The sequence below is a fragment of the Neopelma chrysocephalum genome, unplaced genomic scaffold (assembly GCF_003984885.1).
Source record: "Neopelma chrysocephalum unplaced genomic scaffold, ASM398488v2 Primary Assembly neopelma1_108690, whole genome shotgun sequence".
NCBI lineage: Eukaryota > Metazoa > Chordata > Aves > Passeriformes > Pipridae > Neopelma > Neopelma chrysocephalum.
In genome coordinates, this window is record NW_020927827.1 from 200 (window position 1) to 13,506 (window position 13,307).

The 13,307-nt window shown below is 41.0% G+C and overlaps 1 protein-coding gene across 1 annotated transcript; it reads left to right on the top strand.

Annotated features, from left to right (window-relative positions):
* The first annotated feature begins 3,131 nt into the window (after window positions 1-3,131).
* Window positions 3,132-7,569, top strand: LOC113962123 (lymphotactin-like). The gene is made up of 3 exons (XM_027672927.1): window positions 3,132-3,336; window positions 6,255-6,369; window positions 7,078-7,569. The coding sequence occupies exons 1-3, from the start codon at window positions 3,267-3,269 to the stop codon at window positions 7,181-7,183; spliced, it is 291 nt and encodes a 96-aa protein (XP_027528728.1). The 5' UTR covers window positions 3,132-3,266; the 3' UTR covers window positions 7,184-7,569.
* The last annotated feature ends 5,738 nt before the right edge of the window (window positions 7,570-13,307 follow it).

Consider the following 13,307-nt stretch of genomic DNA (forward strand, 5'->3'; position numbering starts at 1 on the left):
AGCAGAGATCAACAAATATCCACAGACAGGGCTGTGGAACTCCAGCCCACAAAACTCTTCTCTGAAACACAGACTTTTCTGAACATAAGCCAACTGTACAGAACCACAGCCCAGGAGGCCACAGCAAATGAGAAGTACAAAGAGGGGGGAAAACAGTTTTTCCATTCCACCTGAAGGATGGTGGAAAACTGAAGAAACAACAGGCTTTCTAGCAACACCTCAGAGGAATCTACAACCTGCTGAAGGTTCTCTGGGAAGGACTGAGGTTTCCTGAGCTAGCTCCTGCTCAATTCCGCTGGCAGACAGCAGATACATACATGTACATACCATATCAATGAGAGACCCCTGGTGGCCTAGTGGTTAGCATGCAGGACTCTCACTGCTGCGACCCGGGTTCGATTCCTCGGTCTCCCGGGCAGATGGAGCCCGTTAGCCCTGTGAGGCCATCCATCTATGAGAAGGTCACTCTAAACAAACCTACGTCCTGAGGACCTCACTGCCATTGTCCAAGCTCGCTTGGCCCCGGCAGATGAACCTTAGGATTAAAGGGTGGGCTCAGTTCAGCGCAGGCTGTGTCTCACCTAAAAAATCCATTGCGCAGGCTGGAAAGGTAAAAGACCTTTCCCCAGATCTTCGTTCGCGAAGACTGGCCATTATTTATTATATCAATGACTAGAAGTGAGGGAGCATCTTCTCTCTTAATGGGCAGAAAACTTCTCTTCACCGTCAATGGCAAGGTTGCTATCTTGCATTTCATGGCCGACAAGTACCAAACAGTTAGAATATCTCATCCAAGGACTGATTTCAGTCAGTGTGTAGCACAACACCAGGCTGCTTGGATACAAACTTAACACAGAGGTCCCAATAGTGCTCCTGAGGTCAGCATGGTTACTTCTCCGTTGAAGCTTTGGCTTCCATGTCGTTGCAACTTCCCTAGTGCTGCAAGTGGGTTTAGCAGGCATTCAATTAAAGCAATTCTACCTGCCATTGCGTTTCCCTGGGTTTCCCCGGTTTGCAGAGGATAGGTAAAATAAAAGAGTGAAACCAATAGAAACAAGGGATGTGAGTGTGTATACAAATAAACCACACATGTGCTCTACCTGCAAGACCTACAGACTGTGCCTGGGGTTGCAGACCAGCCATTACAGCCTAGGAATCATGTATTTCAGCACAGTTCTTAACTCAGTGCTAATTTGCCTGAAGAATCTTTGGGAATTGACTTCCACATGCTGTCCTTTCCCCATGCAAAGGAATTTACAGAGTTTGGAAAACTGGAAGTAACCAGCTGAGGCAAGGCCTGGAGGTAAGAACAGGGGAAACATTGTACTTGCTGTTGTGGTTTATCCCCAGCCACAAACTCAGTACCACACAGCCACTCACTCACCACCACCCTGCCCCATCCTCAGGGCAGAGAAGAAGTGGAAAAAGTAAACCTCATGTGTTCAAGTAAGAACAGTTTAATGATTGAAACAAAATAGATACAATACTACCAATAAGAATAACAACAATAATTGTGATGAAAGGGAGAGATGGAGAGGAATAAAACCCAAGAGAAACAGTCGATGCACACTACAGTTGCTCACCAATCACTGATCGATGCCCAGCCCATCCCTGACCAGCCATCCGAGCTCTTGGACAGTTTATGAACTAAGCAGGAAAATTCATGGTATGGAATATCCCTGGTCGTGCTACCCCCAGTTTCCTGTGCAATTGCTTGCTAGCAGAGCATGAGAAACCGAGAAGTCCCGATGTAGGGCAAACACTACTTAGCAACAACTGAAACATCCATGTGTTATCAACATTATTCTCCTGCTGAATCCAAAAAACCACCACCTACTAAGAAGAAAATCACCTCTATCCCAGCTGAAATCAGAACACTCATATGACATCTCCAAGGTTTACTCTGACAGCTCTTCTACACCACTGTCACAACCTCAGGCATCATGCAGCCTGGTGCTCACCTATTCATACCAACACCAGCTGCATCTCTGTGGGCCTAGCAAAGCCTGGCTTTTTGGTCCAGGCTGCAGAGTGTAAAGCATGAGAGGAGATTTCTGCTCAGAGGCTCTGGATGATGATGCTAGTTCAGGTGCTGCTGTGTGTTTGGCCTGGACATCCACAGCTGGCCTGAAGAATATTTGCAGGTGCAAAACCATTGGTATGTAGGGATGTTGCCCATTCCAACCACCTTACCACAACATGGACAGGACACCTAAACTTGGGTGATAGGGCTGGCACAGACTGCAAAAATGGACGCTTTTGATAGAGGTATAATTGTAACAAGCAAACAGACCTGCTATCAACACCATGTTTACAAGAAAACACAATTAAAATTTTTCTTCCTATCTATAAATTTTGCTTCTCTGATTGCCTTGTTACTTTCTCAGAATCTATTCTTTATACTAGAAAGTCCACATCACAAAAACAAGCAAAACAAACAAAAACACCATCCCAAAACAAACAAACAACCTCCCTCAAAAATGAAGCAGAAAAAGCAACAATAAAAAAAAACCCAACCACCAACTCTAACATGACCCTTTATAAAATCTTAGTCCTTTTTGAAACCACTGTACTAATGCCTGATTAGCAGGAGACTTAGTGGATCTGGATCCGTAGGCAGAAGTGTGTTCACTCTTGCTTCTCCCATGCTGATATCAGCTTTGGCCATATCAAATCACAGAGCAAACAGAAGAGTTCTGACAACCTCCACCACTCATAGGAAATAGCAGTGATACCCCTCCAAAGCTATGTGTTATCGTGACCAGCTATCCACAGCCACTCTGGAAAGAGCCAAGACGTTCCTCTTTCCATCCTCCTCTGGCTCACAGTTCCCCCTTTTGTGGTCCATTGGTCAAAGAAGTGAATGTTACTCTGTGTCTCTGCAGTGTGGCTTAGCTAAAGGTCTCAAAATGGAGGTGTGAAAGGACAGGAACTTTTCTGAAAGGTTTCCACTACAGAACAAGAGCTCTCACTTTTTGCAGCTTGAAATAAACCCTACTCACAGCACAGAAGCAAGTGCAACCACAGTGGGTTTGAGCAGGAAAAGCCTTCACAGGGGGGCTACTAAAGGATGAGGGGGGAAAGGAGGTGGTTCTCTGTCACCAGAAAAAGTACTGACACTCAGTTCTTCCACTCACAGTCAGGCCCTCCATGACAGCCACAAAAGTGAACTCAAGAACTGACCACTGAATGACAATATAAAAACTCTGGAAAGAGGGCAGACAACAGCCACTTTCTGCTCTGCCTTGACACAGAAGGCACCAGCAATGAAGCTCCACACCGCAGCTCTCCTCATCATCCTCTGCCTTGGCATCTTCACTGGGCACACAGTGAAAGGTAAGTTTGCAACCCCACAGGGAGACAGGAATTGCATCACGTTGCACCAGTGGTCTGATGAGCAGGATTCCTTCTCAGACAGAGCTGATTTATAAGACAAAACGTGTAGGAAATCCAGATCAGAACCACAAGAAAGGCAGCTTTATGGGAGATTTCATCTGATGTCCTGACAATTAGTGGTTGGCTTCTGCTTTTAGGTAAGGAGACTTTCAGCGCCTTAGAGCACTTAAAGGGTTTCTGTGCATGATTCTCCCTCTTAAAATCATGAAATCTTGAAGACACAATGTCTTTTAATCTCACTGATGCCATATAGCAATGAGTACTATAGGTTAATAATATTTCATGAAAAATATTTCTTGAATTATATGTACATTTTTTCTTTTTCCATATATACCACTTTTATATGAATGTTATTATATTATTTGTTATTTATGTTTCTCTAACTGTATAGCCTGATCCCTCTAATGTCCCTATTTTAAAAAGTTCTTCCGATTCTGGATCACCTATTGCCTATTTGCTTTTGTCAAGACAAATCTTTTGGTACGGACAGGCAAACCATGAACAAAAACTGAACAGGGCAGTAATGGATTTATACAATATCTTCTCTCTCTTCACAGAACCATACAAGTTAACATCTTATTTGAGACCATTTATGAACACTAAAATTAGCCATGTTTATTAGCCATGTTTTAAATCAGTCTGTCTACAGTGGTGTTTAGGTCAGATCATGGAGAGATCATGGATCTTCCATGCAACATCATGGAAAACATGGAGATACATCCTTTAGATAATACATCATATCATAATCAGATTCACACAAATGAGCACATTAAAAAAAAAACACTCATAGAAGCCGTATGCAAACCCACAAACATGCAGAGAGAAACACAGAGAAAAGTTATCTTCACAAAACCACACTAAAACCAAACTGACACCTGCTAAGCATTCACAACATTAGGAAGCTACAAGCTGAGTACGTGGACTCAGTGCTGCTATAGCTGCATCATACACGTTCTCAGATGTTGATTAATGATACTGCTCTTGGCAACATGTGCGTTTGCATCTCGGGCTGATGGTTCCCAATGTCATTCTCCAGGTTGTAGAATTTGCCATCAAACATCACCAAGGCTGAAAGAGCACACTGAGCTGGTCTACAAGCAATAGAAAAAGGACCAGAAAGAATGATAAAGAAAACAAATACACCTGAAAAAGCATAGCTTTTCAGGTGCAGAGCAGTTGGGGTTTGTTCCCAGGCTTAGAGAAGCTCTGCTGGTATTCCCTGCAGCCATTCCCTGAAAATACTGTGCTAGCAGAGAAAATAGTTCCAGGCTGAGTAAGGACGGCTTAAATATCTTTGAGCTCTCTTGATGCCACATTTTGAAAACCAGTCTGAGACAGTAAGGTGCTTGTAATGAAGCATTAAAAAAAAAATGCGTTGTGCTACTTGTGACTAAAGCAAGATCAGAAGAGCTATTCCTTCAGGCAAACAAACCCTCAAGAATTAGCAACTCTGCCAGTACCTGTGCACTGGTTATGCTACAGCTTCTCCAAAGGCTGATGTGTGTTCGTCTCAGCTATTCTAATTATTTCAAACAAAGAAAAGCTCACAGATAATGAGATAATGCAAGGGGCACCTGAACAGCTCTTGGACTTCATTCAAGCCAGTTTCTCTTTAAATTCTTTGGAAAGAAACCTCAGAGTGTAGCAATGTTCTGTTTGTCCCCCCTCATGTCTTCCTGTAAGGGTCAAATGTGCTCAGGTAGCACCAAAATACCAAGCAGTGAAAGGATTTAGGAGAATTTATTCCCAAAGTTGAGAACAGAAATCTGCACCTGGCCTAGGAAAAGACATGCCACGCCCTGTATTCTTCTCAGGGCTTTTATTGTCCCTACCTCCACTCCCCTTCACTGTGGGGGCCTTCAAAAGTGTCCACAAGAACTTTTCTCATACCAAGCAGACCTTCTCTGCAATGCAGGAGGAGAAAATATCTAAAACTGTCTCTTGGAAAGATAACCCTCTTTTCAGGCAGGGAAGCTTTCTTAAGTGAAATAAACCCTAATCTCCTCGTAATAGCTCTTTTGAAAGGGTCTTCTACACTTACACTTCCCAAACCTCTCTTTCATGAGTAGGAGAAAACCCAAAACTAGCAAGTGGAGACTTACATGTATCCATATACTCCATCTCATTTAAATGAGCTCACATTTTGAGTTATCATTATGTAAGATACCAACTGCCCAGAAAATTTTACACCAATGTCATGATCCTCTTTATCAATTACCAGTACATTTCCCTCAATTGTATGGAAACTTTGGAGGAAAGCAAGGATTAAGTAGCACTCCATGGCCTATGAAACCAGAGTTATAGCAAGGTATGTAGGCACTTAGTTCTTCTGGCAGATATACCTCCTTTTCTTTCAACAATTATTTTTAACACTACTTTTGGATGTCCACTGTGAGAGAACTAGCCTTGCTTTCCTTTCTTCACTTGGAAAGCAGGGGGAATTACTGGTTTGGATGCCATATAGAAATCCATCCAGTAAAGGTGCCAGTTCTAAGCACTATTCCATACAGACACTTATTTGCAGATGACACAGACCCAAATATGAATGATACCAAATACCTTTTCTGCTACAGAAGCAGTCACTCCCTAGGGGCAGAATTATTACACAATTGTTCAGGTTAACAGGTGAAGATTAGTATCTTGACTGAAAGAGCAATAACTTTACAGGTGGTAGGATGCATCACAAAACATAGCTCAAGCTCTCTTGTATAAGTGGTATTGTGGCTGTAAATCATAAGACTCACACATTCTTACCACAATTGGACATCATCTCGATTTCATAATTTATTAAGTAATTATGGTTAAATATAAATATAGTATTTATTCCCTTTTTTATTTATCTACTGTTTCCCTTCTAGGAAGTGCTGGAAGTCAGTCCATGCTCAAAGCCACTTGTGTAGATCTGGTTACAAAGCAACTGAGCATCCGAAATCTTGTAGGCTACGAAAAGCACACTCAAGCAAATGCTGTAATGTAAGTACGTAGTGCACAGTTTACCTTCAGACTTGCCTATGCAAACATGTTACCAACGAAAAGGGAAGGGGCATCATGGCCCAACTCACTAAATCTGCCAAGTTCGGGTCACCTTTCCAGTTCTCCCATGAAGGACTCACCTGACAGCTGAGGGAGTGATGGGACATGAGTGGGCCTCAGAGAGCTGGGAGTTGTCTGCTGTTCATGAATATGGGCAGAAAGCTCACTGAACAGTCAGATCCTTGGTGGTCAGCAAGTGGGGAAAAATCTCAGCAAGGGTGGAGCAGTGCACTGAATTGAGCCACGGGGGAAGATCATGTGAAAGAATAAGGGGTTACTCTAACTCCTAGGAGCTCTGTTTGGTCTTATGAGCTCACTAGCATGCATTTTTATCATTTCTGGGATCTACTACTGGGACATTAATATTCATCATGATTTAATCTGAAGTCTCAGAACAGTAGGTATGCTCCTTTTTTTAATATCATTATGTATGCACATCATCATGTATGTTCCACATATACCCATGCCATGAATAGGGAACTAACATCGCTTGCTTCTGTTACTCCAGCTAACATCTACAAACTCCAGCATTTGAAATTGTTTAACCACTTTTTTTCCCCATGTTCTGCATGAAAACCAAGAACAGCAAATCTGAATTTAGAGACTGGAATTTAATGGCCGCTTGGTTTGCTTTCTTTCTTCCTATAGGTTTATCACTAGAAATGGTATCAAGATCTGCGTAAGTGCTGATCAGAAATGGGTGCAGACTGCCATGAAGAAGATAAAAGAAAAACTTACCACCAAACGCAAATAATCCTGTCCTAGATAAGCATCTAAGGCCAACCAGCTGGAAGCATCAGCAGTGCTGCAGATAACAGGGAAGAGAACCTTAGTATCTGCTTTTATTTCCTATTTATTAAGTGACAATAAAATCTGTGAACAAACACAAACTCACAGAATCTGTTCATCACTGGTTGAATGTCTGCTGATTTCTTCATTTTAGGGCTGAACTCTGTTACACTATTTGTTTTCTGAAATGTTTGCTAATATTTATTTACAACTGAATGTAGACACCTTTTCATCCTTGTTGTCTTAACCAGTCTGGCATTTAAGGGTGAATGACAGATAATTTGACATACTGGAGGGAAGAAGTTGACTTCTCATAGAGCTGGCAGAGTGTAGACCTCCATCCTGGTGGAGATCAGAATGTTCTTAATTGAGTGCTGGTTTTAAGAAGGTGCTATATAATTTAATGTTTAGTCATATCTATATAATCTATAAGCAAACTAATTTCATGCTTCAGGCTATCTCTTGATCAGTGCAATACTGAGAAGAAGATTCTTGAGCCTTCTATTTTTACAAAAATATTGCAGCATTATCTCAGTTTACAATGATGTAGGGATACTCTCATCAAGGGATGATGAGGAGTAACTCAGTGTAACTCTAGGAATATAAGCCTGTTCAGTCTTGTCCTAGGGAAGACTTATTCTACCCACTGATATCTGTGAAGTTACTTCAGTTTCATCCTTACATTAGACAAACCTGAAACAACTGGTTTGCTTTTCCCTTTGCTTTTCTCTGAGTAAGAACAAACCATATCTGGAATCTGTATTTCACAAACTTGTAGGAATACATATAAATGTCTTATTTGTTTAAAACTGATACATGCTGCAAACAGAAGGGTTTGAATTTTAATAAAGCTACTATGAACCTGAATAAAGTGGTACATTTGTCTCTTGTATGTAAAGAAGGCAGATACTGTTGAAATGGATACCAAGATGACAGCACAAATCTGAGAACTGAAGGGCAAGTTAGTTAGAGCTGACACTACTGTCAACTCATGACTCAGATTGCTCAAAAGCAATCTGATTCTGAGCTTTCTACATCATATTACAGCTGTAAAGCCCATACTTCAGACAATACCTCTTCAAAAGTTCAGGTACTTAAAAAACAAACTTCATACCATGCCAGGATGATACCCACATTATCACAAGCAGGCATGGAAGAGCTCTGGGCAGTGAGAGAAAAGGAATGGCATTTGAGGAGCTTGAGGGGTGCAGGAGAGGTAGAGGCAGATGCACTCCTGCAGTAAACTTCCTCTCATATTACCACATGGATGTAGCCTGCACTGCAGCCAATTTATGGGCTTTTTGTCACAAATAATGGCCCATCTTCGCGAACGAAGATTTGGGGAAAGGTCTTTTACCTTTCCAGCCTGCGCAATGGATTTTTTAGGTGAGACACAGCCTGCGCTGAACTGAGCCCACCCTTTAATCCTAAGGTTCATCTGCCGGGGCCAAGCAAGCTTGGACAATGGCAGTGAGGTCCTCAGGACGTAGGTTTGTTTAGAGTGTCCTTCTCATAGATGGATGGCCACACAGGGCTAACGACCTCCATCAGGCCAGGAGACCGGGATTCGAACCCGTGGTCACAGCAGTGAAAGTCCTGCACGCTAACCACTAGGCCACCAGGGGTCTCACAAATAACCTCTTAGAATAACTCATGGAATTACAGCACTTCCAAACTATGCCATGGAAATGAGATCACTCTAAAAGCCAGTCTTTAGACTTCCCTGCTTTGGTCAAGTCCACAGATAGAATCTGTCTCTTGTGGCTCACATTTTGTCAGAGTTCAGTCCTGTGTAGGGAAATGCATTTAGTTTCCATTGTCCAAGACAGGATTTTAAGCAGTGCCATTGCTCAGGTAGGGAATAGAAGGATGACTGTATGTGTTACACTACAGAAGAGAGTCAAGGCAGGCTACTGAGATTCCATTTTATGGAGTGATGCTTCCTTATTGAAGTTCTCGGCATAAACAACACTAGGGAAAAAAATAGATGTTGCTACAAACTTTGTAAGGAGACCTTTACCGGTAGAAAGAAATTTCGAGAGTAAGATGTTACTGGAGTATGGCAGTGTATATATATAAACTGTGTTCATTAATTTTGAATTGCTGATCTCAAGGCCCCAGACCCTCATATTACAACAACAGAAACACTTCTGTTCCCTTCAGCTTCATCAGACTATTAGTAAGCTACAAATCCAGGTCCCCTATAAAAGTATTTTTATGGTAAGCTCTCTCAGATGAATATCATCAATTTCCATGGATCAAATTTATCCAGGACTAGAATTAACTAACATGCTTTTCACAGGCAGAATTCTAATGCCTATGCACTTACTCAATGGTATCATATCTTGAAATTAATCTTACTGAAGTGAATATAATTTATTTTTTTAATTAAGACTATCACAACCTGAGGATATATTAATTAACCATCACATAGCAATTAATACTTTATAACTGTTCATCTTCATCATAGTTCACTCCCCTTATTACAGGCCACAATGGCCATGCCCTTTGTCATGTTGAGAGCTATTTTTGTCTGTCATTTACCACCCACCCCATGCTATCCACCCACAACTTGTAGTTTGGTTAGAAGATTTCAGAAGAAAGGAACAGACTTACAAAGAAAACTCCTACAGGTCCTGCCCAGAAGATTTAAAAAATATTCTGCTGTCATGTTGTGGCTTACCTTCTCTCCCATTTACTGTTGTATGAAACAGTAAATAACTATCCCAAAACCAAGCATGGGGTTGTAATATAAATGAACCTTCTAACTTTGTGAGGCTCATTTAAGATATTTCCAGAGCCTGTTCTGGTTCAAGGCCTGCTTATAGCCCCTACTCTGTTCCTTTAAAGAGAGCACAGAAAAATGGGGTAGCACAGCAGGCTCTTTCCTGGAATTTTTTTTCCTATCTGTCTGTCTGTGGCTTAGAATAAAAGAGTCTAGACCAAATTATTACATGTTTTTTATGCAAAGAAAGAGGCTAGTCCTGTCACCAAGGCAGAAGAAAAGGACTCCAAAAATACAAGCTCATGTCCTGCTCTACTAATGACTCATTGTTCATTTTTGTGCAGTGGTTGTTACTTGATTTGGGCGGATTATTATGTATTATATGGAATATTTCTTGCATTAAGCCCTTAAAAAGTGAAGAAAAAAATACCTCAAAAGCTATTTAGAAACCATAACACCTGAAACAAATCTGATAACTTCTTTGTTCCCCCTGGGTTTCTGAGCCTTTTAGTTCCGCTCTGAGGTTACAGTTTCCTCAACAACCATTAGGTGAAGAAGGATTTGTTGTAAGACTAAGCACTAGGACTTGAAGCCTCTCTGAAAGATTGGTGTCAAAGAAAGAGACTGTAAAGGTGCACAAAAACGTGAATACACACACGCGAATACATGTACAAGACAAGGGTTTTACAGGCTTCTCAGTGGGGAAAATACCTGCTTCTTTCCTACCATCTGCTGTCTAATGTCCACCATGTTGCCAGCTCTAACATGCCCAACTGCTCTGAAACCATTAGCAAGTTACCCTGGTATTCCCCAGTGGGACAACGCTGACTCACAAAAACTCTCAAGTGATAATTGCCTAGTGCCTTTCTGTGCAGTGTGAGAAGAAAATGACTGTTAGGGCTCCAATCTACCTCCAGGGTCAGCACACCTGCTCACAAACAAACCCTGAACAGGAATTGCTATGCTAAGAGTTGCCAAATCACCTGGTACTATCCTTGAGCTACTTTTCATGAGGTGCTGTCCAGTTCACGTTTGCTTTATTAAGGCCTTCTAGCATTAGTATCTCTCATGAGGGAGACCTCATCTGCTCAGGGGAACCTGTTGTAATGATACCAAACGTGTTAAGCAATTAAATTGGCACAATATTGCAGATATCCATTTCTATATTTTTATTATGCTAGAAAAAAATAAAGTGATCCTTACTTACTGGATACAATCAGTTACATGATTGTAAAAAACTTACTCTAAGGCATATGTTTTATGGGCTCAGATTTAACGTTTAAAACAGCTGGGGTTAACTTCACTCTTTAAACTCAAATTGGTTGATTCCTTCCTATCATGACTACTTGTAGTGAGTGAAAGTTACACAAATGTCTAAATGCAGTCTTTTAAACTAGAGACATAAGAAACAGTTATCACTCAGAGAAAATATGGAAAGAAGCTTTGTGTTTACAGCTAAAGATTTTAGCAAAACTATAGCTGGGTGGGATTTTCTACCACAAAAACGATTTCAGACATCTCAGGCCTCCAGCTGACACTCTGGAATTACATGAACATATTTGCAAACTCTTAAAATGTGTTTTGCTTTGAAGTCCCACAGAATTCCCTGTGGCTGCCTAAGAGAGCCCCTACTCAAGAGCAGGATTCACAAGGTGACTTCTGGTGATGGTTACGTTCTGCAGGGAAGGGCGTGTTTTCTGCACTTTCTCTCAGCCAGGCCAAGACTCTGTGGTATCAACCAGGGCTCCCTGGAGGTCAGGAGGAAGCATTAAGCTTTTGACAAGCTCCACCCCACAGAAGGGACGTGCTAGAGCTGCTCCTAAAGATATCAGCGGGAGAAGCCACTGGAATACACAGCTATTGAGATTGGGGCTCCTCATTCCTGTTTCCATTAACCAAACGAGGCTTTCCTTTGAAGCGTCATCTCCTTGTCAGTGGTCTGTTGGTCAGAAAGTGTCATTCTGTGCTTCTGTGGGGCTCTTCACATACCATGTTCAAAATGTAGACAGCACAGTACAGCAGAAAAGTAGCTAAATTGGAACAGGCTAAAATAAAACTTATTTCAGAGAACTTCAGCCACAACAGGGTTTAAACAGGAAATACTTTCACATGAGGGCTACTAACAGATAATGGACAAGAAGACATAGTTCTCTGTCACCAGAATTTAAGTTTTCTACATATGTACCCATTGCTGACAACTGAACAACAGTACATAAACTCCATGAAAGAAGGCTCGTGCAAATCACTTTTTTTCTGCCTTAGCACAGAAGCTACCAGCAATGAAACTCATGCCACGGGTATTCTGGTCATCTGTCAGCTTCATATCTTCTTTGTGCACAAAGTGAGACGCAAATTTGCAGACCAACAGGAAGACAGGAATTCCCAACCACATTGCACTCGCAGTCTGATCAGTTTAGAATTCATTATCAAACAGAGCTGATTCATCTGATCAAACCAGTAAGAAATGTTGTTGAAGGCAATTACAGCATAACTTACCTAATGAAAGATTCATCCTAATGGTGGCCTTCCAACTTAATGTAAGGAGAGTTTCTGTGCCTTAGAAATCTTATTTGCTTTCCTGTAACTGCAAAATCTTGAAGCCATGTATATAATGTATTTAATCTCATTGATACCTTATGGCAATGAGCTGCATGGGTTCATGATGTTCTATGAAGATTCCCAAGTCAGTTTCAGATACAGTCTTTCCCTTTTTATTTGTACACTTGTATTTCACCTCTTCTTTGCCCTTTTCTACTCTATATAGACCTAATCTTCTAGTATCCTCATTTATCAGTCAGCCCCCTGACAGTGTATCTTACCTTTTTGTTGGGTTCTTAGCTTGCTAAATACCTTGTAGTTGTGAGTTCTCTGAGCCTCCAGAGCCCTTTGAGTAAATCCATGCTCACTGAACAAGCCAACCCAGCTCCTTAAAGCCACATCATCGTGTTATTTCACTCCAGTAAAGAAGCCTGCTCATATAACTGAAGACGACATTTGGTAGCTGAGATTTTGATGAAATTAAAAAAAGAAGTCTCAGGTAGACCAAAACATTTTGCAAATTCATGCTCACCTTGGCAAACTATTGGGTTGAAAATATAAATAGGAAATCCCACAAAAATCTTGAAAGGTTTAGCTGTTTCATCTGTCTATATTTGCATTTCATATTTAAATTTAAAATTATTATTAATTTTCATTGTATTTTTATACTTTAATATAGCATACTTATAGATAATATAACCTTTAATATAAAATGTCTTTAAAAGCTTGAAAATGAAATAAATAACAAATACTAATTTCCTGGAAAATGAAGTAAATTTGTTTTTATAAAGTTTGTGTTTTGGCCTAGTTTGAGAACAAATGAGAA

What these genes read in the sequence shown, in the direction of transcription:
- LOC113962123 (XM_027672927.1), top strand. Translation starts at nt 3,267, where the DNA reads ATGAAGCTCCACACCGCAGCTCTCCTCATCATCCTCTGCCTTGGCATC. An exon ending in CACTGGGCACACAGTGAAAG is followed by an intron (nt 3,337 to 6,254) that starts GTAAGTTTGCAA and finishes TTTCCCTTCTAG; the next exon opens with GAAGTGCTGGAAGTCAGTCC. An exon ending in ACTCAAGCAAATGCTGTAAT is followed by an intron (nt 6,370 to 7,077) that starts GTAAGTACGTAG and finishes TTCTTCCTATAG; the next exon opens with GTTTATCACTAGAAATGGTA.